Raw genomic sequence first — 25,560 nt, forward strand, 5'->3', positions numbered from 1 at the left:
TTCGAAAAGGTGAATTATTGCATGGTACAGGGATGTTCAGTCAGAACATATGCGGTGCGAAACTAGGATAGTTCACAACACAAACGTCCGTGTCCTCGTCTGATTCAGAGATTTCGTCCAGGCGAAATTGTCATCGTTGAAATTCTTTGCCGCAGACGGACTCTATCTCTGTGTTCGTAGTTGCATAGTGAGATCACCGGCGCCACCAGTCCGCCCTAACTCGAGCCAGTCTGGGCTCCTCGTCCGCGGTAGGCAGGTCTTCTGCCTCGGCTGCTCTTCGCTATAATGCGGCTTGTAAAGGTAGCCACAAACACCTGATTCAAGCATCAGACTTCCGAAATCCTCTTCTTCTATATCATATTGAGTACTCTCCTCCGCTATTGTCATAACTTTACATCTGTCTCCACAGCGCCTGTTAGCTTAGCTTCAAACAAGATGGAGGATATTGCTTTCAGTTTTAGAGAGTAAAGTCCCACCCACTGATCTGTAATAGGTCTATAGCGTGAGCGGGTCCCGCCCCTGGGAAAGATTGGCGAGATGAGGAACTAGTGCTTGTAGTCTCAACAGAAATCCCCCCCTCTTACACTTCCTCCGAAAATGACGCAAAATGACGATTTTTGCGTCATTGTGGGAGGAAGTGTAAGAGGTAAATAACGGATTTCTCCCGTCTCAGGGGAAAATGAGAGAGTGTTGCACGACCATTCAATAGTATGACTGGGTTTCTAACAATGCAAAGCTTAGTGCAAATGGGTGGAGTGTCCCTTTAAAGGGAATGAGAGATGTCGCTCTGATTGGTTTATTTCACGTTATGCCCAAACCACACCTATGAATAATGAAGCTACTTTAGACCAACCCATTTTAGATTTGCTTCGGGCGCAAGAGTAATTTATCCCGCCGGTATAATAGCAACAGTGCCCAAGACCCGTCCACAAAGTTACTTGCGTTTCGCGCTTGATACTTGCGTTTCAGACCGTTAAAATAGGGCCCATTGTATACAAAGTTATATGTCATTAACATGTCATCTCTGTATGTTTAGTTTTTTTAAGTATACTTTGAGCAATAAGCACGTCCCAGCCGGGTTCGTCACTTATTGTGGTCTGTTCTATTTGCAGCGCATTTCTGTATTTGGTTGTGTTATCAGTATTTGGAGCACACGTGTGTTGTAAAACTGATGAAGATGTTTTCTTAATTTGCAGGTGTTTTTCTATTTGCATGTGTTTTCTTCAGTTGCAGCGCGTTGAGCTCTCTCGGTCACCGTAATATAAACATATTTTGAACATTAAAGTGGTAACTCAGAATGATGAATGCTGTTTTTATTTTCTTCCCAACATCATCAGGTCTAGCACTGACAATAATTGATATTATCCAATATTGTGTTTTGTCCATCATTAACAAAAATTGTACAAAAAAAAATGTTCTAGTTGTTTATATTCATGATTTAATGTGATGACACAGACAACAGCAGGAATATTAGGCTGCTGTCACTTTAAGACTGAATGCATGGACCGAATATACTGACACACATCCGGTTTCTTTCTCAGCTGTTCACTTATGACATAACTGTATTTTGTGTGTATGTGTCCGTTCAAGCCCAAGTAAATGCAAAAGAGGACTCAATTCGGTGTCCGAGCGCTGTCTGAAAAGTGCCTCTCTCTCTCGATCTCTCTCTCTCTCTCTCTCTCTCTCTCTCTCTCTCTCTCTCTCTCTCTCTCTCTCTCTCTCTCTCTCTCTCTCTCTCTCTCTCTCTGCGTGTGCGTGCTTCGGGTGTGTAAGGCTGTGCGCACAGATAACAGCGTGTTTCCCGATTTCCGCCTCTTCTTCCGCGATTAAAATCGTTTGAATGTGTAAATTGGCAAGAAAAACCATGTCCAAATGATAAACTTTCACTCTATGATGATTTAACTTAGTTAATCCGCGATTCACATGCCGTGGGGCCTGTTCCGTACATGTCACAGATCAACTGCGATCTATTGCACCCCTAATAATTAATGAACACACTTATCATCATGATTGCTATCTTACCAGAGATGGAGAAAAATCCTACTCCAGTAGGTAAACGTGTACCTGTCCAAAAAATGTTGGTACTCAGAAGCACTTCCCTCCACGTTTTCTGCTGCGCATCATTTATTTTTACCACCCATGCACACCTGCGCACCAGTTATGTACACTAGAGTGGCCCTTATTGGGGGATTTTTATTTATTTATTGGAAATGTTACGTAATGTATGCAAAATACATTATCTGCCTGTCATGTATCTTGTTGCCTCTATTTGGGTTTTACATAAAAACAGCATGTGGTGTCAATTAGGTACTTTTATTTTTTTAATTGACATGGCAAATTGTAGCAAAAAATGACAGTGCTCTAACAACAGTTGTTAGCTGAATACATTTATAAATAACAATTGACATTGGACATGATATAGATGTAATGAAGACCAGTGAAATAACTTCACAATCCTCTTTATGTCCTTCATTTTATGTGTATTCTGAGTGGCAGTTTCTCTCTGCAGATTATGAGGTTATGGTACATGACAGCATCTGAAATTGATCTGAAAAAATACACAATTGAGTTTAAAGTTACAGTGTGTCTCTTCCAGTTGATTATGTAAAAACAATTATGTTTATGAAGGCCAAAATTAGCAAAAATGGACAGTATGTGAGCCCTGTACCGTTAAAAGGAAGAAAAGGTTTGATTGTTTTTGTGACTTGGTTTATTTAGACGTAAAATAATAATTTAAAAAAAATCGAACAATATGGATCATAAATTCAATACCTCTGTTACTTACTTTGTGGAGAAGAGAAGATGAATATCCTTAACTGAACAGAGCTGCTCAATTTGCATGTTCTGTTAAACTAAAAAGAAAAAGAGACATGATTGGTAGGAAACCAGTTACAATTTTTAAAGTTATAATTTATTAGGGATGCAACGATACCATTTTTTCAGAACCGATCCGATCCGATACCAAAAATTCTGAGTATCGGCCGATCCGTGCCGATACCAGCGCAGTTTTTTTTAAATCAAGTAGAAACTCTATAACTCTGTGTTGAACTGATAATAAGAACTGAAAAAAAGAAAAACAACAACAAAAAATATATGATCATAATCTGACATAAATGCTATTATAAACTAGATTAGTGGATAATTCAGCAGTAAAATTTAGTCTAGAAAAATCACGAGTGCACAATAATTGTATAAAATGTGAACATTTTGTGGAAAAAAATGTTTAGTGGGGAACAAATTAGAGACAATAAGTGTAACACTAAATCTGGTAAAACTTTACACATTGCTCTTTGTATTGTTGTAAAATACATTCATGAAAAACAACAACAAAAATCAAAATTTTATAGCCTACAATAAAATTGAGACATTTTTTAAATGTATAGCACAGCTGTTTAATGAGGTACCAACATAATAGATAGGACAGAACAAGAACGGCTATTGATAATGTTTCATTGCGTCACTTATGATATGAAAGGCTCCAATATAGTGCGGCACAATATAGTGCGACTGACAGCGCAGCTGAGGGAAACGTTTACGTGATCTTGAATTTAACGACTTAAATATTCATTTATATCTCACATTATGATATAATGGCTTCAGAACACTTATAATATTGTGCACGAAAACTTATGGTGCTTTATAATGTTTGTGTGTCTTTTGTGGGGCTTAACAATAACACTGAATAGTATACGCACAATATCGGATTTGGATCGGCCTCGTCTGACCGATACCCGATCCGCCAAAAATGGCAGTATCGGAGCCGATACCGATACTGAGTATCGGATCGGTGCATCCCTATAATTTATAGACATTTTAAGAAAGAAATAATTTACCTGTTGAGAGTGTGTTGACAGTCTGTGTAGTTGACATAGCTGCGCTCCAGAAAATTAGTTTGAGGTGGCTTTGTCAGTTACAGATTTGAAAAACAAAAAGGCGGGAATAAACAACTCTTAACAGGAAGAACCATTACAGCATATAAAGGGTTCTTCAGGAAGATACTGTTCTAAATAGAACTGTTTATGCGACATTAAGACGGAATTTCAATTTCGTTGAGCATATCCTAAACGTAGTCCAATCTCAGTGAAATTTGGTTTGTTTCCATATCTCATGAAGGACAGCTGATTGGGAGGGTGAGAGCAGAAGATTTCAAAAGTCCAAAAATAAGGGCCACCCTAATATGCACCCCTCTTTACAGGAATAGGTCATTTGGAATATGAACCTCCAGATCTTTAGACACTACACCACCTGACAGTTTAAGTTTAATGTCTTTTAAAGCCAGCTCACCCAAACAAAACACCTAAAGATCACTTGAGGTTGTTTTTAAAGAGTGCATGGGTAACTCACAGGCTTGTCTGGGGGAAGAACAGAGCTGATTCTGCAGCTCTCACCAAATCTCACTTTTGTGTTTACAGGCTTATTCCCTGGTTGATCGAGAGGTGGGTTACTGTCAGGGAAGCGCTTTCATTGTCGGCCTTCTTCTAATGCAGGTAACAGTCAAATATATTCCACACATAAAGTATAATATGTAAGATAATGCTGAATGAGCAATGTAAAACATTCTTAATGTGATATGAATAATTCTGTGATGTTAATTTTATATATATATGGTTTTGCACTTATAATAATGATGATGATGATGATAATAATAATAGCTATTACATAATAATAATAATAATGGTTATTATTATTTCTTCAAATAAATGTATATCTGTTGGTACTAGTATGTTTCTAGTCTGTAATTATATGATGTATAATTGTCTTCTCACAGATGCCAGAAGAAGAGGCTTTTTGTGTGTTTGTGAAGCTGATGCAAGATTACAGGCTGAGAGAGCTCTTTAAACCCAGTATGGCTGAACTGGGCCTCTGCATGTACCAGTTTGAATATATGATTCAGGTCAGTGACTGTCTGTCAAAATCGGACTTTTAAGCTTAGCTTAACGCTCCCCAATAAATTAAATCAGTTTGTTTTATGAATTGCATTATTGCTTTCTCTCTGTGATTTTACAGTCTATTTTGGTTTCTCCCTGCAGGAGCAGCTCCCAGAGCTTCATGTGCACTTCCAGGCCCAGAGTTTCCATACCTCCATGTATGCTTCATCTTGGTTTCTCACCATTTTCCTTACCTCGTTCTCTCTTCCTGTAGCTACCAGGATCTTTGATATATTCATGTGTGAGGTAAGACACACACACACACACACACACACACACACACACACACACACACACACACACACACACACACACACATTTTAGATGCTAAGCTAATTGAGAACACAGAACACTGGTGTATTTTAGTGGTCTGCTATCTCCCTCTGTTGGCTTCACAATGCTACTGCAAATATTTTTGGATCATGAGTTTTCACCAGTAGGTGTCCTTACAGGGTTTAGAGGTAGTGTTTCGTGTGGGGATGGCCATCCTGCAGATGAATCAGGCTGAGCTCATGCAGTTGGACATGGAGGGAATGTTGCAGGTGGGGTATTTATCATCATTTTCCTTTCAAGGATAAACTTGTATTTGTCTTAATTATAGTGGTTATGTTAGCCAATACTTTCTGTAGAAGCTACCACACCATGATTAGAGACTGTTATCAGTTTCCGCTAAGCAGTATGCAACAAATATGCATAATTCAATAATAATACGCAGTTTTGTTATTTTCACTCTCTATTGCAGCACTTTCAGAAGGTTATCCCTCAACAGCTGGATAGTGGACCAGACAAAGTTATCCAGGCTGCTTATCAAGTCAAGTACAATGCCAAGAAAATGAAAAAGTGAGTTTACAATATGTTAAGTGAATTTCTTTTTTTAGTATGATTTTGGACACAAAAAAATTCTGAACTGTTTCTTTATGCCTTCACAGATTGGAAAAGGAGTACACTACAATCAAAACCAAGGAGATGGAAGAACAGGTGGAGATCAAGGTGAGACAGTCATCCCACCGTCCAGCTTGCATTTTGCTAAAATGATGCCTTTCCAAACATTTGATGATGTTTTTTTTTACAGTTATTGACATTGTCTATTTTTTTTACAGTTATTGACATTGACAAGTCTAGCAAAGCTTTTATTATTAAAAAAGTTATAACATTATACATTGTTTTAAAATACCTTGGCATTAAATTACAAAAAAAACAGCAGCCGAGGGAGCAATAGTAATATTGACAATTTGACTGTAATCAATCTCTCTATATTTTCTCCCTCTTTTGGAAAGTCGTGGAAATTATATATGGAATTTTTTTTTCTTTCACCACTGACATTTATCCAACTATGACTGCTTCTGCTTTTGAGAACCCCGGATATGTGAAAAGAGTCAATTGTCTATACTTGCCTCTTATTTTCTTTACCAATTTTAAAGTAGAAAATAATTTAAATACTGTTAAGTATGTTTAATTGAAACCCACACTAAACAATAACATTGTCAAATAGCTCATAGCATTGTCTAGTACATTGCAATATTTTATTGGTGTATTGCAGTCTAACGCTGTTGATGTTGACACTCTATTACAGAGACTACGCACAGAGAACAGACTCCTGAAGCAGCGAATAGACACTCTGGAGAAAGTGAGTGATAAATAAGAGGCAAAGCAAAACATTAATCAATCAAACACATCCATACACCATTGTCATCCAAGATTTGCTTATCTTGAAATGGGTAATCTGCTTGCGGTCAGTTACAATAACAATAACAAATGCTCGTGCACACACCCTATTGAATGCATCATAACTAACTGCTTGTGTGCATGTCATTGGATAACCTGTTGTGTTTTTTTGAGGCTGGTAAGTACAGTGCTGACAGAAAGAAACATATTTTGCGTGCGCACATGGGTATGAAATGTTTGTACACTACATGTAGTTATTTCTGGCCAAAGTGGTTGTCTGACAGACTTTTTTGAGCATGGGTGAAAACCCAAACCTGCAGTGGTGCATGTCAGAATATTCTCTGCTTGTAAAGGCATGTTTGTGTCATGCATGAAAAGAAAGCCCACAGTGCAGGTCATTTAAAATAACAACAAGCAAAAAAAACACGTCCACTTGGTTTTCATCACCTCTCAGCATGGAACCATTGTACTAAAATAAAGTACTAACGCCTTCAGAAATTCACCATTCGTAACCCAGGGCTGCGTTCGTCACACAAATATAGTAGACCTAGAGCCTTTAAAATAACACTAATTGCGTTTTATTTATTCTCACCTTTCTGACTGTCCTCTGCTTGACCTCCTTCTACACTTTTCACCCTGTTGTGGTGCGCAGCCTTGCTTTATTCCATAGCCACAGCATGAACACCATGCACAAACCATGTTCCTTTTCTACCCCACCTCACTATGATGGTTTCAAAGCTGCATGCTTATTCTGATATAGCAAATGTTCAATTAGAACAGTGTGTTTTTATTTAGGGGTACGAAAAAGAACACTGTTTTCTGTCAAATCAGTCTTATTGTTTTGTTCTGTGTTGTAATTTCCTTTGGTCTCTCTCCTCTCTTTGCTGTTTCCTTTATGGATTTTCTCCGTTTTTAGGAAAGTGCTTCTTTGGCAGATAGATTGATTCAGGTACAATTTTCACTTTCCTCTCCACCCTTCAGCTCTGTTTTTCCCCTTTAAGAACCCAGCAGTTCTATCTTTAGCTTTGCTTCATTTCTTTGATTTGCTTAAATATCTCACACCTACTCACAATCAACAGTGAAATAAGGCAAACTCTGCCATTTCTGACTTAAGGGAAGAGGTGTCGTTGTGCTTATTATCTTTGGGTTGCAATCCTGATTATTGGTGACAATAATGGTTACAGCTACAATAATCCCCCCTTTGATAGTCGAAGCAATTTTAAGTGCTAAATTGAAAGCCTAAAACTGCTAACAGCATGACAGAGCTTGAGATCCAGCATTATTTTTCTCCATCAATACATCCGTTTCCACCCATTCCGATTCTCCGCTCACCCCTCATCCATAATTGGTCACGTCAGGGTCAGGTGACACGAGCCCAAGAGGCGGAGGAGAACTACCTGGTCAAGCGGGAGCTGGCCACAGTCAAACAACACAATGAGGAGACCAGTGCACAGCTGGAGCAAGCGCAAAACGCCATCAGACAGCTCCAGCAACAGCAGCCGTTTGCGGTAAGGACAGTTCAGAGACAGCGCCTCCTCCTGGATGAGAGGCCTGCTCTTCGAATACAGAAACCGTATTACACTGAGAAATGTTTTGCTCCCTCATGCAACAGTTTGCGGTGGCAGCTGTACTTGAATCTTTCGCGATTGCCTAGCAACAAAATCTCAGTGACCACAGAGCTGCAGACGGCAGCTCTTGTAATGATGCTCTTTGCATGCATGACTGCAGATCAGAACAGCAGAGCTGGGGTCATTTGCATGCACAACTTGCCAAAAAGGGGTTTATGTATGTGTAGGAGTTTGTCAAGTATGAGTGTAACTTTAGCAGAGAGTCTTGAAGCCGCTGCCTGTTTGATAAAATCTACATTCTCAACAGGAGGATGGGATATGGCTCATCAATTATTAATGTGCACATGCTCAACACAGAGAAAAAGTGGATAATGTGTCATGTGCTGTGGGGAAAGTGCTGTTTTACATAATGTTGTGTTGCAATCTCATTATGTTTTAATGTGGCAGGTGGTAAAACCATGAGCATAAGTGGAGAGAACATTTTATGTAGTTGGTAAAATCAAACCACAAGAGCTGTTCAGATGATATGTCAATGAGTATTCGACATTATTACACTGACATTAATTACTGACAAGTTGGGATTTAATTGACAGAATTTTTAATCAAACTTTTTTTATTTAGAAGGGGAACCCACGCTATTCTGAGGAGTTCATCCTGCAGTTGGAGAGAGAACTGGTTCAGGCCCGACTTAAGGAGGCTGAGTCTCAGTGCGCACTGAAGGAGATGCAGGACAAGATCCTCGACATGGAGAAGGTGGTAGAACTTTATTACCATTCACAATCACACATATTCGCCTGTAGGCAGTTTTGTTTTTCCACCATAGTGGTGCTGGTACTTGTTCATGTTTGGTCAAGAGGCCTTCAAAACTCTCAGAACCGACATTTCAAGGAACCAAACAATGTGACTGGCTACTTGGCTACATGACCTACTCATGAAGAAATATGCCACCCCATAGTATTTATTTATGCATATTTCAAGTTTTGAGTATATATTTTATCATCCTATATTGAATTCTTATGTTTTGATGCCATCACACACTGCTTTCAATAATCATAAGTTATTTAAATATATTAAAATTAGGGATGCACTGATGAAAAAAGCAATTATTTTTACTATTAGCCATTGGCTAATTGTTTAAAAACAGCCGATGATCAGGGCCAATTATATCCTGTCAATCAAAAAGTGGCAGATTTTTTTTTGTTTTGTTTTTGTGTAATTATTTTATCTGAAAATAAATAGCAGTTGAAAATAGTAGTTTGGGATCTGGTGTTAATCTTAACCTCTAAAATTATAGTAATGTACCGAATGAGAGGGTTCCCTGTGTAGTTTACAGCATTAGTTGGCAGAGATTTTTTATTCCTTAAGAAATTCAAACTATCGGTATCAGCAGGGAAATATGGTATTGGTGCATGTCTAATTAAAATTCTAGCAATCAATTCACACATATGATATTGTTATAAAAAATAAATATATATTTTAGATGGACGGTGTGGTTGGAGTTGCTTTGCAATTCATCACATATGTTGTGAAAGAAGTATAACAAATGTTCAAAAGTTGGGGAGTGGTACTTTTTTTTTTTTTTTTTTTTTTAAAGAAATTAATATTTTTATTCAGTAAGTATTATTAAAATTGATAATAAATAACATTAAATACTTACTTTTTTTTACAGAAATTCTGTTGCAAATAAATACTGCTGAACTTTCTATTCATCAAAGAATCCTGAAATAAAACGGTTACCACAAAAACACAGCACAACTGTTTTCGGTATTTATAATATTAACATGTTTCTTGAGCAACAAATACAATATTAAAACACCAATATATATTGCTATTTGAATCAATTTTATATGATATAAAAATGGAAAAGTTGTTTTAAATTGTAACACTTTTTTATTTAAAAAAATCTTCTAAACTTAAATGTTGCATCAGATGTTTCTTGCATAGACTGCTTCAATGATTTTATTGAAAGTGACCAAGTTTGGTGCAATCTCGATTTCTTTTGCATTAGCCAGGCTGCTGTTTTTCTGAAAACTATACTGTGTCCCAACACCTAAACTATTTCAGTGGTTATTTGTTTATGCTTGTTTTTCTACACATTGAATTAATTCCAGGTTTGGCGCCGACTACAGCAACCTGACTGCAGAAAATGGCTTTCTGGTGTATAAGCTGACTTTTGTGTATATTTGTTTCTGTTACAGAGAAATACATCCTTGCCAGATGAGAATAATGTGGTACGTCTTCAGGAGGAGTTAATTGGTGTAAAGCTGAGGGAGGCGGAGGCTCTTACAGGGCTTAAAGAGCTTAGACAGCAGATTAGAGACCTGGAGGAGCACTGGCAGGTGAATACACACACTCACATAGATAGCTGTTTCATTCTCAATATTACAATGTGTGTTATTCCCACAAGCTTACTGTGTTGCTGTTATACCATATGCTCTCCTTTTCATGCTTCCAATTAACACACAAATGTTTTAGTAAGATATTTTTGCCGTTGTGTGCAGAGGCATCTGGCACGCACAGCGGGCCGCTGGAAAGACAGTCCGCGGAAAAATGCAATGAGCGAGCTTCAGGATGAGCTGATGAGCGTGAGGCTCAGAGAGGCAGAGGCACAGGCTGAGCTCAAAGAGACCAGACAGAGGATGCTGGAACTGGACACCCAGGTCTTGACACACGTCCCTCACACACTCACACCTTTGCAGTGTGTCGCTGCAATTTCTAATCCTATTTTCACATCTTTACTCATATTTTTCAAAGAATCATAACTTAAGACACAGACTTGCTTAGGCAGACTTTTTTCCTGGCTACATCTACATCTTTTGTTATGTTTAGAATGGGTAATCAGATATTGCCAAAATAATTGACTGCAGTGCAACAAAATGACAATTTATTTTATTCTAATAAAACTACTGAAATGATTGTTTTGAGCCCTTTACTGCTGGCCACTGAATTTAAAGAGGAAATAAGTCAGAACATATACCTCCGGTTTCACAGACAAGGCTTAAGCCTAGTCCCTGACTAAACTGCATGTTTTAACTGAAAGCAACTTGCACTGACAATCTTAACATATGTCGGTGCCATTGTTTTTCTTAGGGATGTTTATAAAAGCTACTTAAATGTCTTAATTGAACTAAGGCCTAATCCTGGCTTAATCTAAGCCCTGTCTGTGAAACCGGGCCATAGTCTCGCGCAGCCAGACCTTTGCCTAACGACATGTGGTCTGGGCTCTATAGCCACTGCAATTGTCTCAGGGAGAGGCCGTCTGTCTGACTGACATGTAAAGTGACCAATCACAGTTTTGTTTTGTTCAACATCATGTTTAGGAGTGGGCTCATGTGGTGACAATTACAGACCTTTGTGCTATAACTACGGTGGCCGAGAGAGCTCAGCGCGCTGCAACTGAAGAAAACACATGCAAATAGAAAAAACACCCGCAAATTAAGAAAACATCTTCATCAGTTTCACAACACTCCAAATACTCACAACACAACCAAATACAGAAACGCGCTGCAAAAGTTCACAACACAAACAAATACAAAAACGCGCTGCAAAAGTTCACAACACAACCAAATACAGAAACGCGCTGCAAAAGTTCACAACACAAACAAATACAAAAACGCGCTGCAAATAGGACAGAACACAACGGAAATGTTTCCATTATTGGAACCCAATAAGTGACGGACGGACGACTAGGACGTGCTTATTGTTCGTGAGCTTTACCTATGCCCTACTCTCTTAAAAGGGCAGACAGCAGAGCCCTTGAATTGGGCACTTTGGAGGGAGCGGGGCACTTGTGTGCCATTATGTTGATGAAGGGAGCAACGAAAGACAACGTAATTTCCTCATTATTTTCACCTGGGATGTTCCCATGACAACGCAGCGCGTGTCCATCAGCTGAATAGCTGTTCTTACCAGAAATATAGTATTATTGCTGTTAACATAACTGTTGCAAATAAATATACATTTTATACAACAAAGTTTTTAAAATATGCGTTATATCTGTGTGTGAGTGTCTCAACTTTAAAACTTGCCGTCTCATATTTGGACCCTAGCTGCATTCCAACATTTCTTATGAAACTTATTTTAACATAACATGACAAAATGTGTATAATGTAACTGATGTATAGATTAACTCATGTTCTTTTTCTCTATCTTTTTTTATTTATTTATTTATTTATTTTAGTCTTCAGCTCATTGTTCTTTTTAGTATTCTTATGACATTGAACATATTGTAAATACATTTTGTATATTGTATACAAAGTTGTATGTTATAAACGTGTCATCTCTGTATGTTTTGCAAAAAAATAAATAAAAGTAGACAGCTGTAAGCACGTCCCAGCCGGGTCCGTCACTTATTGGGTTCCCCGGAAACATTTCCGTTGTGTTCTGTTCTATTTGCAGCGCATTTCTGTATTTGTTTGTGTTGTGAGTATTTGGAGCACACATGTGTTGTGAAACACATGAAGATGTTTTCTTAATTTGCAGGTGTTTTTCTTTTTGCATGTGTTTTCTTCAGTTGCAGCGCGTTGAGCTCTCTCGGCCACCGTATATAACAGACTATTGATGCACTCATTGTTTACCTGTATATGCCACATATATTTCCTTGATCTTCCATTTATAGATGAGAACACTAATAACATTAGAACAATTGGGAATCCAAAGGGTTAGCCAAGCTTGGAAAGGAATACTTTCTCTGTATTACTTTCCACATGCGAACACATCTGTTTAAATTCAACTAAGTGTCACAAATAAAAAGCTCTGTCTAGAAGTTTCTTTTAGCTTTTTTTTTATTAAATCCAGCTTTTAGTTGCTTTCTGAAGTGTTAATTGCTACAGTATCAGAACTTTAAACACAGCTTTGTTTCCTGGTGGACAGTTAAAGATCACCGCACACTTGGCTCCCAGAAAACCTGTAGAAGTCGGCCAATCAGATTCAGACTTTTTCCTTAGAAAGTGTTTCCAGTTTTGTGTGCCATATGCATCAGTTCAGCTAGTGCGTAATGTCTGAAGTGTGCAATGTCTGAAGCTGAGACTAGAGAGCATACACAGATTTTTAAGCCAGTAGAGGGAGACAAAGATAATGCATTTTTACTCTGACGTGATGGGCTGTATCTGTTATCAGAGTCGGCACTGCTGTCTTTTTTTAAGGAAAACTGCAAATTCTTTGAGTTTTGAATTCATAATTATTTTACTCACTTACAGAATCAAAGACATGGTAATCAACTGCGGCGAGCAGAACTGGAGGCACAAAATCTACAGGAGCGACTGCAGGTTTTGACCAACCAGAACAAGATGTTACATGCAGAGCTGCAGGAGATGAAACGGAAACAGGCTGAAATAGAGTGCAAGGTGATGATCATTTACATGACATTAACTGAGTAGTCAAAGTCAATACCACAGCAAAGTGCAAAAATGTAGCCTTTATCCAAATAGTATTATTATTTTACAGAAGGATTTATTTTATTCTAGTTACCATTAAACCTTTTATGCAATTAGTAATCTGCCAAAAATAAAAATACAAAAAAAAAAGCAAAATATGCCTCATTACCACATCTTTGTATGATTTGGTTGCATTTCCACATTCATGACTTAGCTTTAAATAGGGTTTAGTAGTTCCTGTCAGCGCTTCAGTTTTTAGAGATCAGCAGAGTAGATGCAGAGTGTGTTTCTGCTTTCAGTTAAACATACAAAGATAAACCATTCAATAAAAGCTGAATATATATATATATCATTTCACAGTTTTTTCTCTTTCTCTCTCCAACAGAATAAAGAAGAGGTAATGGCAGTGAGATTGAGAGAAGCTGACAATATTGCTGCCATGGCTGAGCTTCAGCAGCAGATCTCTGAGCTTGAGATTCAGGTACAAATAAGCAAAGAATCACATTCCATCAGTCCTATTAAGTCTTACACAGGCCAGCCCAGCACATCACAGCACAGTCTGTCTGTCCAATACATGACAGTAGTCTCTCCATAGCAGAGCTGCTCATAGTTCCCTTTCATAGTATTGCTTTTTTTTTAGTTTCTTAGTTTCTAGAATACCCGTTAGATATTATTTTTTAAAAACGTGATAATATTTTTCTGCTATCATATCATTTTGAGTATATTTGTCCACAATATTTAAGCTCTAGTGTGTAATTGAGGGTTTTTTGTTTGTTTTTTTCGCACAGGGATTCTTTGTAAACATAGTTCATCATGGTTCAGTCTGACTGTAAATTGACTGAAAAAAAAAAAACATCCTGAGGATGGTTTTTAGTCAAAAATGGTGCATTGCTGCCTTTTATGTATGAAAGGCCCCATTTTTGTATTGTGCGTTTTCAAAACATTTCTTGGTAGATTTGGTAAGATATGTAATTTTTGTAAATAATTTTGATTGAACCAAAATTCACACAAAAAGTGCAATAATGTATGTTAGATGCCTTCAAATGTTATAAATAACATCTGTAATTCTTCTTATCTAGCTTTGCAACATGTTAAAAAAACTTCCTTTTTCAGCATCAGTAAGATGCGGACACTCTTTTCAAGTAAATCAGTTGAAACTTACTGCAATTTCTGCAGCTTTGACATTACAGTAAATATGAGCATACATGTATGGTAACCGTAATTGAAACGCAGGTGTGTTTTGATTTGAGGGAAAGATTATATTAGTAAGATTTACTGGATTAAAGTCAGAAGTGAGATAAGCGTTTGATCTCTTCAGAGAAAATGCTGCTGTCTGAAAATGTTGCGTTCCCCATACAGGAAGACAAATTATTTTAAAGATTGCCTATGTATGTCATCAGTGCTTTTTTATATCAGTGTGGGGTGTTTGACTTTACTTCCTGAGACAGATATAAAGCGGGCTTTTTTGTATTCGAAACTAAATCTCACCTTTATATGAGAGTTTGTTCATTTCGGTTGCAAGCTTTTCTCAATACTTTTTTTTACCTGTGTATGAAGTGTGATGATGTTGGACAGTCTGCGTAATCTAACATTTAGCTGTTTCCTTTCCTTGAGAGATTTGTATTTTGCTAGATGTATGCAAGTGATTTATGTATGCTGAAATTGCATCAAGTTCGCAATATATCAGATTAGACAAGCATGCTCCTTTTAGGCATGTGCAGCTCTTAGCTGTGGTTCTGTGGTTTTGGCTACCTACATGGCTTTTACCCTGAGGGCTGTGGGCAACATATCTGGCTCACCATACTTTAATTCACTTTTTGACTGTTGGTACAAGACAGTGAAGATGAGAGAGAATGAGAGAAAGAAACTACCCATTGTTTCTTTATCTATCAGTCAAGAACACACCAAATGAAAGCTTATTTTCATGATTGAAATCTATTTTAATTCAGGCTAACACAGTTATTGAATGCAGTTTATTATAAGTTTCACACAGTTTATTAGTGCTGTTAATGCATTTATTTTACATTTATAACTGTTTGTTCTGTTCCGTGTTATTTACTAAAAACTGACTTAAATTTACTTAAACCTTAGATTTACTAAAACCTTTTGTAGCTAATAAGAATTGGAATACAAAAAACAAGCATAGCAGGTCAGCAACATCTTTACACATGCAAGATTAAGTCCTAAGGGAAAATTCTGCATTATTTTGGAGTTCAATGTTTTTTTGTGTGTTTTAAAGCAAATTTAAGCTATTTGTCATCGACACAAGTTGCACACTCACACTCAAATAAGTTAAATAATTTGATTATATTTTGAAGCATTTAGAATTTGCATATCTATTCGTCATTGTTACCAATCGCTTATCTGTTCACCTTTCGCCCACTCTTAATTTGACATGACCCATTGCTGGAAAATATAGCACCATGATGTCACCACAGCCTTATTCCTCTGGACTGACTCTGAGTCACCTGGTGTGAGTGTGGTTTTTATTTTCACTGGAAAGATCCACTATAAAGCAAACCTACAGGTCTGTCTGACACCAGACACCAACACACTAACCCAGCTCCCCAGCATACAGGAGATGTAGACACCTTTCAGAACACCCACACAACGCATCAGTCCCGAGTCTGTTAATAGTTATTGTGACTGATGTGCAAGTAAGACTGAATGAAGCCTTCACAACGAAAATGCAGAGCATCAGCATTGCTTCTTTTCAGCATTGTTATGAGCTCTTGCTTAACTAAGAGTGGAGTGAAGTGGGTTTTTTTTTTTTTTTTTTAACACCTAGCAGAGCTCAGGGTTGAAACGGCTGCTTGCATGGCCCATGGGACCGCAGCTTAGCTATCTTCATTACCAGATGAGAAACCACTTCCTATCAGGCAGAGAAACGCACTAAGCAATAATCACAGCTCACATTTTGCTTTATGCATTACTGCTCTGCATTCATATGATCAACTGTATCAGAGAGATTTAGCTCAGAACGTGTTTGTAAGATGCATGCATAAACATGAACAAAGAAAGGGCAATAAGAGAAATCTCAGTAGTATAGTTATGAGTTGATGCAGAGAGAAAAAGTGACATTTAGTAGAAGTGTTTCAAATCACAAGCGCCCGAAACACTGAAATGACAGTGTTTGTTGCCATGCCAACCTGATATAGAACAACAAATACTGTATGCCCCGAACATTTTTTTTGTTTTTGTTTTAACATTTAAGGTTATTTTCAATATCTGATCTGCGAAGTTCCTTATAAAGTTACAGGTTAAAAACATTTAATTAGAATATTTTCAGTTTTACATTTAGCATGCATCAAATTTTCAAAAGGAGTAATGTCACAATAGAGTTAGTTCCATCAGATAAGAATTGCTCAATTTAACGAAGTTTAATTTTCCCCAGAATCAGGCCAACAGTTCAACTTTAATACATTAGTTCATCAGCATCACTATTTGATCGAGTCATTGTGGCTCAGTTCTGTTCTGCTTTTTGCGTGAAACGGTTATGCTGTTTATCTATTGATTTATAAAGAAAAGTTGTTGTGCTAACTCAAATCTTTGGATATGCTGTTTTTAGGAAGTTTTTAGTTTTTACTCTTTCTGAATGTATTTTAGCTTCTGATGAGAATTGTTTAATTTTTACATGTAGATATATTGTCATGGAAGGCTTAAAATTTTGTAGTTTCATTTTAAATAATTTAATACAATTTGCATTAAACTGGGACTCATACTTGCATTGTAGTCTACCTCATACTTCACAAATTAGGGATGCACAATATTTGGTCCTATATTGGTTATCGGGTGATATTACACATATTTCAAATTAAATGATATCAGTTAGCATGGGATATATCCATTTACATTTAAATGATCTTTTCCATCATCTAACACTCACTTCAAGTTAATCTTCAAACACACTAATCCTGTAGTAAAACTGCTTTAGCAAATCTCATCATAATGTTGTTATGCCTAAATTTACTTTGCATTTAAAATATTTATTCTAGTTTTTAGTAGGGCTGACTATTGACAGATTTTATGATTTGATTTGATTTCAATTCACAAGCTCTTAATTTAATTCCTATTTAATAGCATATACTGTATATCCGACAGTTACAATACATGTCAGTTTTTCTTTGAACAATTCTTTCTCAACTAAAGCTGTAAACTTTACAGGGAACCCTGTCAGTTGGTACAATACTTTAATATTTACAGGTTAAAATTAATTAGGGCTGCAACTAACGATTATTTTCACTATAGGTTAATCTGTTGATTATTTTTCGATTAATCTGATGGAAAAAAAAAGATTATACATAATTTTTTAAATAATTTTTTAAACAATAATATTCCACAACATCCTACCCAATGCTGTCCTCCGAACAATGTGTACTATAAAGCCTATGAAAACAAATATAGTGCATTTATGTAGACTATGCTGTATAATATAAGCAAAAAAAAATTCAGAGTGCCTTTACTGTTACTGCATATAAATATGATTACTTGTGTTACATGTTGAATTTTAAACCTACACTTAATTTCTAACAAAAAATATTTTAGCAAAATGTATATTTTAGTCAGAATTATTGCGCTCCTAGTCTACTACGCTCCGTCCGTTTGACGCACATGCATCCACCGGCGCTCGTTCATTGAAGTATGTGATGTTTCACGACTAATACTTGTGGGACTTTCTAACATTTACAGATAAGAATATAACCATAAAATGTAAGTTAAAACAGAAAACCTTATGCGTTTTGGCCGTTCATTTACACGACAACAGCATACCATCCCCATTGAAAATGGTGATGTCGTGTATATGTATTATGTGTTTAGTCTGTGCATAGTGTTTCTTTACAAAGTGACATCACAAACTACTGGCCTGGCATAATACAGCATTTTTAGTCGTTTTCACAGATCTGTGTGAATGGGGATTGTTTTGACAATGTTGTCATCTTTTCAAAAATGCAAAGGAAAACTTTTTTCCTTTTTTAGTACGTTGTCGTGTAAACACTCTTAAGAGGTTGAGTGAAAATGTAATGAATGTTATAGACCTTACGTAGCCCCGCCCCTTTTCAGCGCTGCGCTCGTTGTCTTTTGACTTCCGGTTTTATTTTCACAGCGATCTTGCGTATTTATGAATGAACGGCTCGTTTTAAAATCTTCCCGGTTGACTGACATTTGTTAAGACATCTGGTTTAAACATTACAATCCTCATGATAACTTTCGTTAACTTTTGTTAATTTTATATTAAGTAAATCCACTTCAAAAGCTAATTACTCCTGGACAGCAATGCCATAGGAATATACAGAGCGACCGCAAAAACGGAAGTTCAAAGACAATATTCTAAAGATGGCGGTGTGATGAACAATCGGGTCCGGCTGAAGAAACGGCACCCTTGTTTCTCTGACGCATAAGGTCTATACAGTGCATATATTTAGCAAAATGCTCCTCTCTAGATTTTTTCTGATTGGCTAACGAGCTATGTAAAAAGTTGGCTGAATGGCTTGCCTGAGGTAAATGCAATGTTACATGACATTTGCAAGATGTTTCAGTCGGTTGAAACACTGATTGAGCTCTTACATTAGACATAAAACATTTCAGCAAGTAGTATTTCTTTCAACATACCTTCTGATGTTTTTGTGATATAACTAGTTGAAGAGAGGAAGAGATGATCAAGTCACTTGCACTATGCTGGCATGACCTCAGACCTCAAATCTTGCCCAAGGTTTTAGTGTTTTGTTTTTATTTTAAATAGTATAGAATATTATTGACTATTGTATAGAATTTTAATATCAACTGTAACATAAAAAATTCTAAGCTTATTATATCAGCCAGAATTGGTGCATCCCACAAATTTTAATTTTCCATGCGTGTAATGCAAATTTTCTTCATTTAGGGGTCACACTTCGCTCTGTCGTGGTCAAAAGTGACCGAAGCCTTGAAATGTAACTTCTTTTTTACCCAGGAAAACCAATGAAAGTTATTTTTTGTTCAATAATATTTTTTGATTATTATTTAGAATTTTATGATAGCCTACTATGCAATATTTAAAAAATATGTATGAGATATTTTTTCCATTAGATATATATATATATATATATATATATATATATATATATATATATATATATATATATATATACACATACATATATACATATAATAGAGTGGAATTCTTTAAAATGAATTTTTTTGAAGTGAGAAAAGTGCCATCTGGAGGCGTTAAAAAAATAAAAACTTGTGTAATGTCCTGTAACCACCTGTATAGCTCCCTATATAAATATATAGAGGCTTTTTGATTCCCATTGTTTTTTAGGCATAATTTCTTAATTTTATTAGGTTTTGCGTTTAGATATATATTTAGACATTCTAAAAGACTACTTTTTGTCAAGGTTTAGATCTTTTTTGGTTAGAAAAGTATCAGGTTTTGCATTATGATTACATTCAAACAATAATATTTGGTTAGAAATGGGTACACATGGAAAGCTTTTTTGTTACTCAGTATTTTACTCAGTATTTAATAATTGGCCTGGTGTGTGTGTGTAAGAGAGAATGAGAGTCTCTTTTTTATTTATTTATTTATGATTTATTGATTTTATTTCAATAAATGCAGTCTTACCCATTCATTTCTGTGTCTGTGTCTGTGCGTGTGAGCGAGAGAGAGTCTCTCTTTTTTCATGTATTGATTTTATTTCACATATTCTCAAAATTTGCTCTGTTGCAGTCTTACCAGTTCATTTCTCTTTCTGTGTGTGTGTGCACATGTGTGAGTGTGTGGGTGTCTAATTTGCATTCTTGATATTTTAGAGTGTCACCCCTTCATTGCTGTGCACTTTTATTTCTGCACAGTGGCTGATTTGTAGTTTGTACCACCAAGAGTTTTTGTATTTTTTCGTATTTCCCATTCATTTCCTATGTCGGTCATTTTTTACCGCAAAGGAGACAATTTTTTTTTCTTTTCTTTTTTTCCGACCCTTTAACATATCCAAATCATGTCCATGATTTTTTTTGTATGTTCACATAGCTAATGCGACAAAAGTCACCAAGTGTCATCCCATTCTAATGAAGCAAAAAAAAACATTTACATTTCAAAACATTCTGTCATTTTTGACCGAAGAGGCTCAGAGGGTAAAGTTCTGTATTAGGGGTTGAACGACTTGATTAAAGTCAAGTTGAAGTGACCTAGTCGCTGATGAGGTCATTAATGAACAAATCGAGCTGAGAGTCGAACGCGGGTTGCCTTATGAACAGCAATGACATATGACACAGCGCTGCTCACAAGGCTATTGCTCCTACATAACAGCTTATTTTTATCGGTTCTTTTGTCTTTGGGTCGTTATATTTCTCTCAGATTTCTGCTCGTTCTAAATCAGATACTGATAAAGTAGCACAGTAAAGATCACATTTATATGAATGCATTAGTGAGAGAGCGATTGCTTGTGAATTAATTCTACCTGGCACTGTGTCTCTAAATAGTGAAGCTGTGTGTTTTAGTTACTAAGAAATATATGGTAGAACTTTACAGTTACTAAGCTATTTTATTGATAAATCACATAACAGTGTTGACAATACATGTCTGCGCTACTGAATGTTTCTGTGTGTACGCGGTCTGCGAGCTACTGTCTGTATGTGTGTGCGCGTTACAATGCAGCAGCACATTAGATCAGAACGGCGATTAACTTACGTGTACATTAAGCTGTTTAAAATGTGCATTCACCCGATTAATTTTGAGCATCCAGATGGTATAATCAAACATATCTTGTGAAGCATTCTCGGAGTATGCATTTAATTGATATTTTAATTATTTCATTTTTTTTTAAATGTAGCTTATAGAAGTGGACTATCCTGTTGCGCCCTCTGTAGGCCATGATCAGTGACTAGTTGACGTCAAGCTTAAAGCATAATTTAATTGGGAAGAGCATGTTTTCGGGTTCTCATGGACCACCCCATTTACTTGGATGGATGGGGGGGGGGTACTGAAGTGAGGAAGCCATTACTCAGACGTTTGATGTCCCTAGCTGCAGTCTGCCACCTGTTGATTTCATGCAGCTGAGCGTAAGGAAGTCAGCTAACTGCCTTTCCCTTATCACAACACTATGAGGGGGGAGGGGGAGAAACCTCAAGAAAAACACAAATTCTTGGAAGAACACTTTAGATCCCTCTCCATCCCCATCTTTGGCCTATCAGAGCACTGCATGCACAGCCGAACGCAGACCACAGGAATTGAAAACACCCATCCCTGCTAGGGTGTGTGTGCATGTGTTGATCTCACCTCAGTACCTATATAATACACCCCTCTCTGCTTCTCCTTTTTCATTCTTCACTTTGTCCTGTGTGGCTTGCCATAACTGTACCGATACAGAGGAAAACGGCTCTTTGCAGCATGTTTGTAGTGTATGTTTTGATTTCCCTTTTTAACAGGTGTGAATGTGGTGGGTAAACATGTTATGTAGTGTGTACACATGTCTTTTCAATACCGCAGCTCCCCCAAGGTATTCAGCAGCAGTGAAAAACTAGTGGTACAACGGATCACATAACTCACGGTTCGGATCATATTATGGTTTTTGAGTCATGGATCGGATCATTTTTTGAATCAGCCAAAAACAATTTTTTAATAAAAAAAATATGTGGGGGTGAAATGACAGTGTTCACTGTATAAATTAAATATAGATCTTTGTTAAAGCTGTGTTGTTTGATTTAAAATTAATGATAAAGATAGCAATAGGTATTTATAGGGTGCTGTCACTTCTAGACTTAATGATACACATCTGATTTCTCTCCACTGTTTACGTTCACTTAATGCAGTGGTTCTTAAACTTTCTGTAGTGGCATACACTCTGCAGTCTAAGTGGAAGAGGGGGTACACGCAGAAGGATGTTAAATTCCTCAGTCACACACACAGTAACCCAAAATGAAAATTATGTCATTAATTAATCACCCTCATGTCGTTCCAAACCCATAAGACCTTCGTTCATCTTCGGAACACGAATGAAGATATTTTTTATGAAATCCGGGAGCTTTCTGTCCCTCCATTGACAGCAACGTCATTGCAACTTTCAAGGCCCAGAAAGGTAGTAAAAACATCATTAAAATGGTCAATTTTTAACTACAGTAGTTCAACCTTAATATTATGAAGCGACGAGAATAATTTTTGTGCGCAAAACCCCCCCAAAATAACGACATTATTCACCAATCTCTTCTCTTCATTCTCCTACACTGTTGACGTAGTGTAAACAGTGCAGCGCTTCTGGGTTCTACGTCAGAACGTAGACTCACTATTGGCCGACGCTGGTCATGCGTGTGACGCTGGCCAATAATGAGCCGACGTTCTGACGTAGAACCCAGAAGGAGAAAGACGTGGAAGAGTCGTTATTTAATTTTTTTTAAATTTGCGCACAAAAAGTATTCTCATCGCTTTATAACATTAAGGATGAACGAAGGTCTTAAGGGTTTGGAACGACATGAGGGTCCGCATTAATGACAGAATTTAAATTGGACAACATTTGCCCCCTTAAATCGATTTTTCCATTTTTTTGCTGCAATACTGCTGTGGCTTTTGTTGGAACTATTATTTTGTTGCAAAATAGAACAAAAAATACTGACAATACTTTGTTTAAAATGAACATCACTTAATATTACCCTTTCGTTTTTTGAACTGTTGTTTAAAATCAATGTCACATTGCAATTGTGGGGATATTTGGGAAACATTGCATTCTTGCTCGTATAATATATGATCAACAATAAAAATAAGAACTCACACAGGGTATGTTTTTGTATCAAAGAGAGTTTGAGTCTTAAATCGATCTCTGTGCACAGTCTGTGTCAATATTTGTTCTTCATGCTAGTAAGTGCTGAAATCCCCACTTTTACAAAAGTACATTGTCGAGAATGGCAGTAAAGTAAAGCGTGATTTGCTAAGTGATTTGCATACTCTGCACCTAATCTGTCATGTGCACGCTACTTGTGTGGATGCAGTCAGTTTTGACCACGAAAGATGAGGTCATTTGATTGGATTTCATGTTTTTACGGCATTTTACCTGCTAGAAAAACATGCTCAATTTAAGGTGGGGTAGAATTAAATGAATGGCAAAACTCAGCATTTTGATAGTGATAGTTAAACGTATGATAATAGTTGAGTGTATATAGTAGTTGAGAATAGTATGATAGTTAAACTTATGATAGTTAAACTTTGCAACTAACCCGCGAATCACATGCGTGATGATCCGTAGGGCCTGGTCCATACGGATCACGGATCAACTACGATCCGTTACACCCCTATGAAAAACACAACAGCCTCACAATCTGTTCACATACATGTAAACAAATTTATAGCCATATTAGTTCACATACATGTAAACCAATATGGCCACCACAATAATCTCGCTTGGTTTTTCACTCTTTTTATATTAGGTCATATATGATATCGAAGAACGAAGTGATGTGATGTCATTTTGAACAAAATCGGGCCAAAACGAAGTTTTTTTGGAGTTTGTTTTGGGAGTTCAAACAGCTTGTCAAAGCGAACTTTCAGGAAAAATTCCCTCTGGCTGGTTAACACCTTTGTACCATCATTGGTCAGTGGCGATAATGTAATGGGTGCGCTTCTTTCACATGGAAATCTTCTCCAGTTCATTTCTTCAGTTCAGTCTGTTAAGGTCAGATGTCTGCAAATAAAAACATGAGCATGCTGGAGAGCTGCTTTATAGTAGAAAATACTATACTTGTTTCCACCAATCACTGCACAAGTTAAGGTTATGTATGATGACGAAAGCATGTTAGTGCGAGCCCTCATGGAACCCATAGAGAATGCATTGCAGTGCCTGCAGCAAATCTTTGTATGGAAGTCTATGGGAACTTTGCCCAAAAAGAGGCAGTACTCCACAGAACGTGACTTGACACTGATTGGACTATATCCAGAGGCAGAACAACAGTGACGGCTAGCGTAACTCTGTGGTTGAATACGAATGTGATTGAAAAAGTCCCGTTCGCACTTTGGTGGTGCATCGCCCAATTGCCCTAATGAAAAAAACACCCCTGATTAACAGTATACCACTAGTCATGTATTACCCCTAAGCAAAGAATGAAAAAATATAAAAAAATGAATATATAAGGAAATGGCGCTTTGTGGTGCCATCCCAAACAGGCACAAAATCACTTTCACAGACCTTTACCTTGACTGTTCCAAGCTAGTGGAATGACCTGCCTAACTAAACTTGCTATGTGTACTATGCTAGACTAACTGGGACTAGTCACATCACTTGCATTTTGTTGCCCTGTTGTTGGTTTGATTGCTTCTATTGCTCTCCTCATGTTAGTCGCTTTGGATAAAAGCGTCTGATTAAATGTAAATATTGATATCTGTCGTGGCTTTGTACAACATTAATGGAGAGCGGGTCGGAGTAATGGGCGTGCCGAAAGGTACACAAGGCTACAACAGAAACTTACAGAAACAGCTTTCGCAACCTATTATAAAGACCTTTTTGCATGGACATTATTCTGACCTGCAGACACCCACACTTGCATTAATGAGCAAAGTGATGTTCCACGAATACATGTAACACCGTGTCCTAACCAGATGTGACGTGAAAAGATTCTAGCGACACAAAATTTGTCTGTCCACACCAGATGCTACTTGACTACGAGACACGACAAATTTAATAAAAAATCACAGCCAATCAGGAGAGCACGTGGGCGGCTCTCTGCAAGAGCACTGCACTCGCAATGAAATAGAATAGTAAACACTAACCATGTATCATGGAATAGTAAATAATAAAAATACATACTGAGTGACTGATAGAATACGCTTGTTTGTTTACACTGAGTTCTTGTTTCCTTAAATTTATTTTCAAGATCTGACTCAAGATTCAAACTCACATTAAGTTCTTTTAACATTAAATAAAGCACATAATCAGTACCTGAGATTATCATTGTCATACTTTGTATGTTGTTGTTCCAGCTGAATTGGCATGGCTGGTTAGGAAAAAAACAATGATTAACATAAAAAATATACCTTTTATTGCGTCATGGCGTTGGTTAGGA

General features: G+C 37.0%; 1 protein-coding gene across 6 annotated transcripts in view; it reads left to right on the top strand.

Annotated features, from left to right (window-relative positions):
* evi5b (ecotropic viral integration site 5b) overlaps positions 1 to 25,560 on the top strand; it is a gene marked incomplete at its 5' end in the record, with an annotated part of 54,720 nt that overhangs the window by 22,518 nt on the left and 6,642 nt on the right. For 3 of the 6 annotated variants that reach the window (XM_084129024.1, XM_084129027.1, XM_084129028.1), the window contains 14 exons: positions 4,413 to 4,487; positions 4,769 to 4,894; positions 5,031 to 5,174; positions 5,381 to 5,470; positions 5,671 to 5,768; positions 5,858 to 5,918; positions 6,502 to 6,555; positions 7,510 to 7,542; positions 7,952 to 8,101; positions 8,783 to 8,914; positions 10,360 to 10,500; positions 10,663 to 10,821; positions 13,360 to 13,506; positions 13,922 to 14,017. In XM_084129024.1, coding sequence (XP_083985150.1) covers positions 4,413 to 4,487; positions 4,769 to 4,894; positions 5,031 to 5,174; positions 5,381 to 5,470; positions 5,671 to 5,768; positions 5,858 to 5,918; positions 6,502 to 6,555; positions 7,510 to 7,542; positions 7,952 to 8,101; positions 8,783 to 8,914; positions 10,360 to 10,500; positions 10,663 to 10,821; positions 13,360 to 13,506; positions 13,922 to 14,017 — 1,506 coding nt within the window. The remainder of the gene's footprint in view (positions 1 to 4,412; positions 4,488 to 4,768; positions 4,895 to 5,030; positions 5,175 to 5,380; positions 5,471 to 5,670; positions 5,769 to 5,857; positions 5,919 to 6,501; positions 6,556 to 7,509; positions 7,543 to 7,951; positions 8,102 to 8,782; positions 8,915 to 10,359; positions 10,501 to 10,662; positions 10,822 to 13,359; positions 13,507 to 13,921; positions 14,018 to 25,560) is intronic. The other 3 variants (XM_084129026.1, XM_084129029.1, XM_084129025.1) reach the window with 2 other exon arrangements.

This window comes from Abramis brama, assembly GCF_963993115.1.
Source record: "Abramis brama genome assembly, chromosome: 11".
Classification (NCBI taxonomy): domain Eukaryota; kingdom Metazoa; phylum Chordata; class Actinopteri; order Cypriniformes; family Leuciscidae; genus Abramis; species Abramis brama.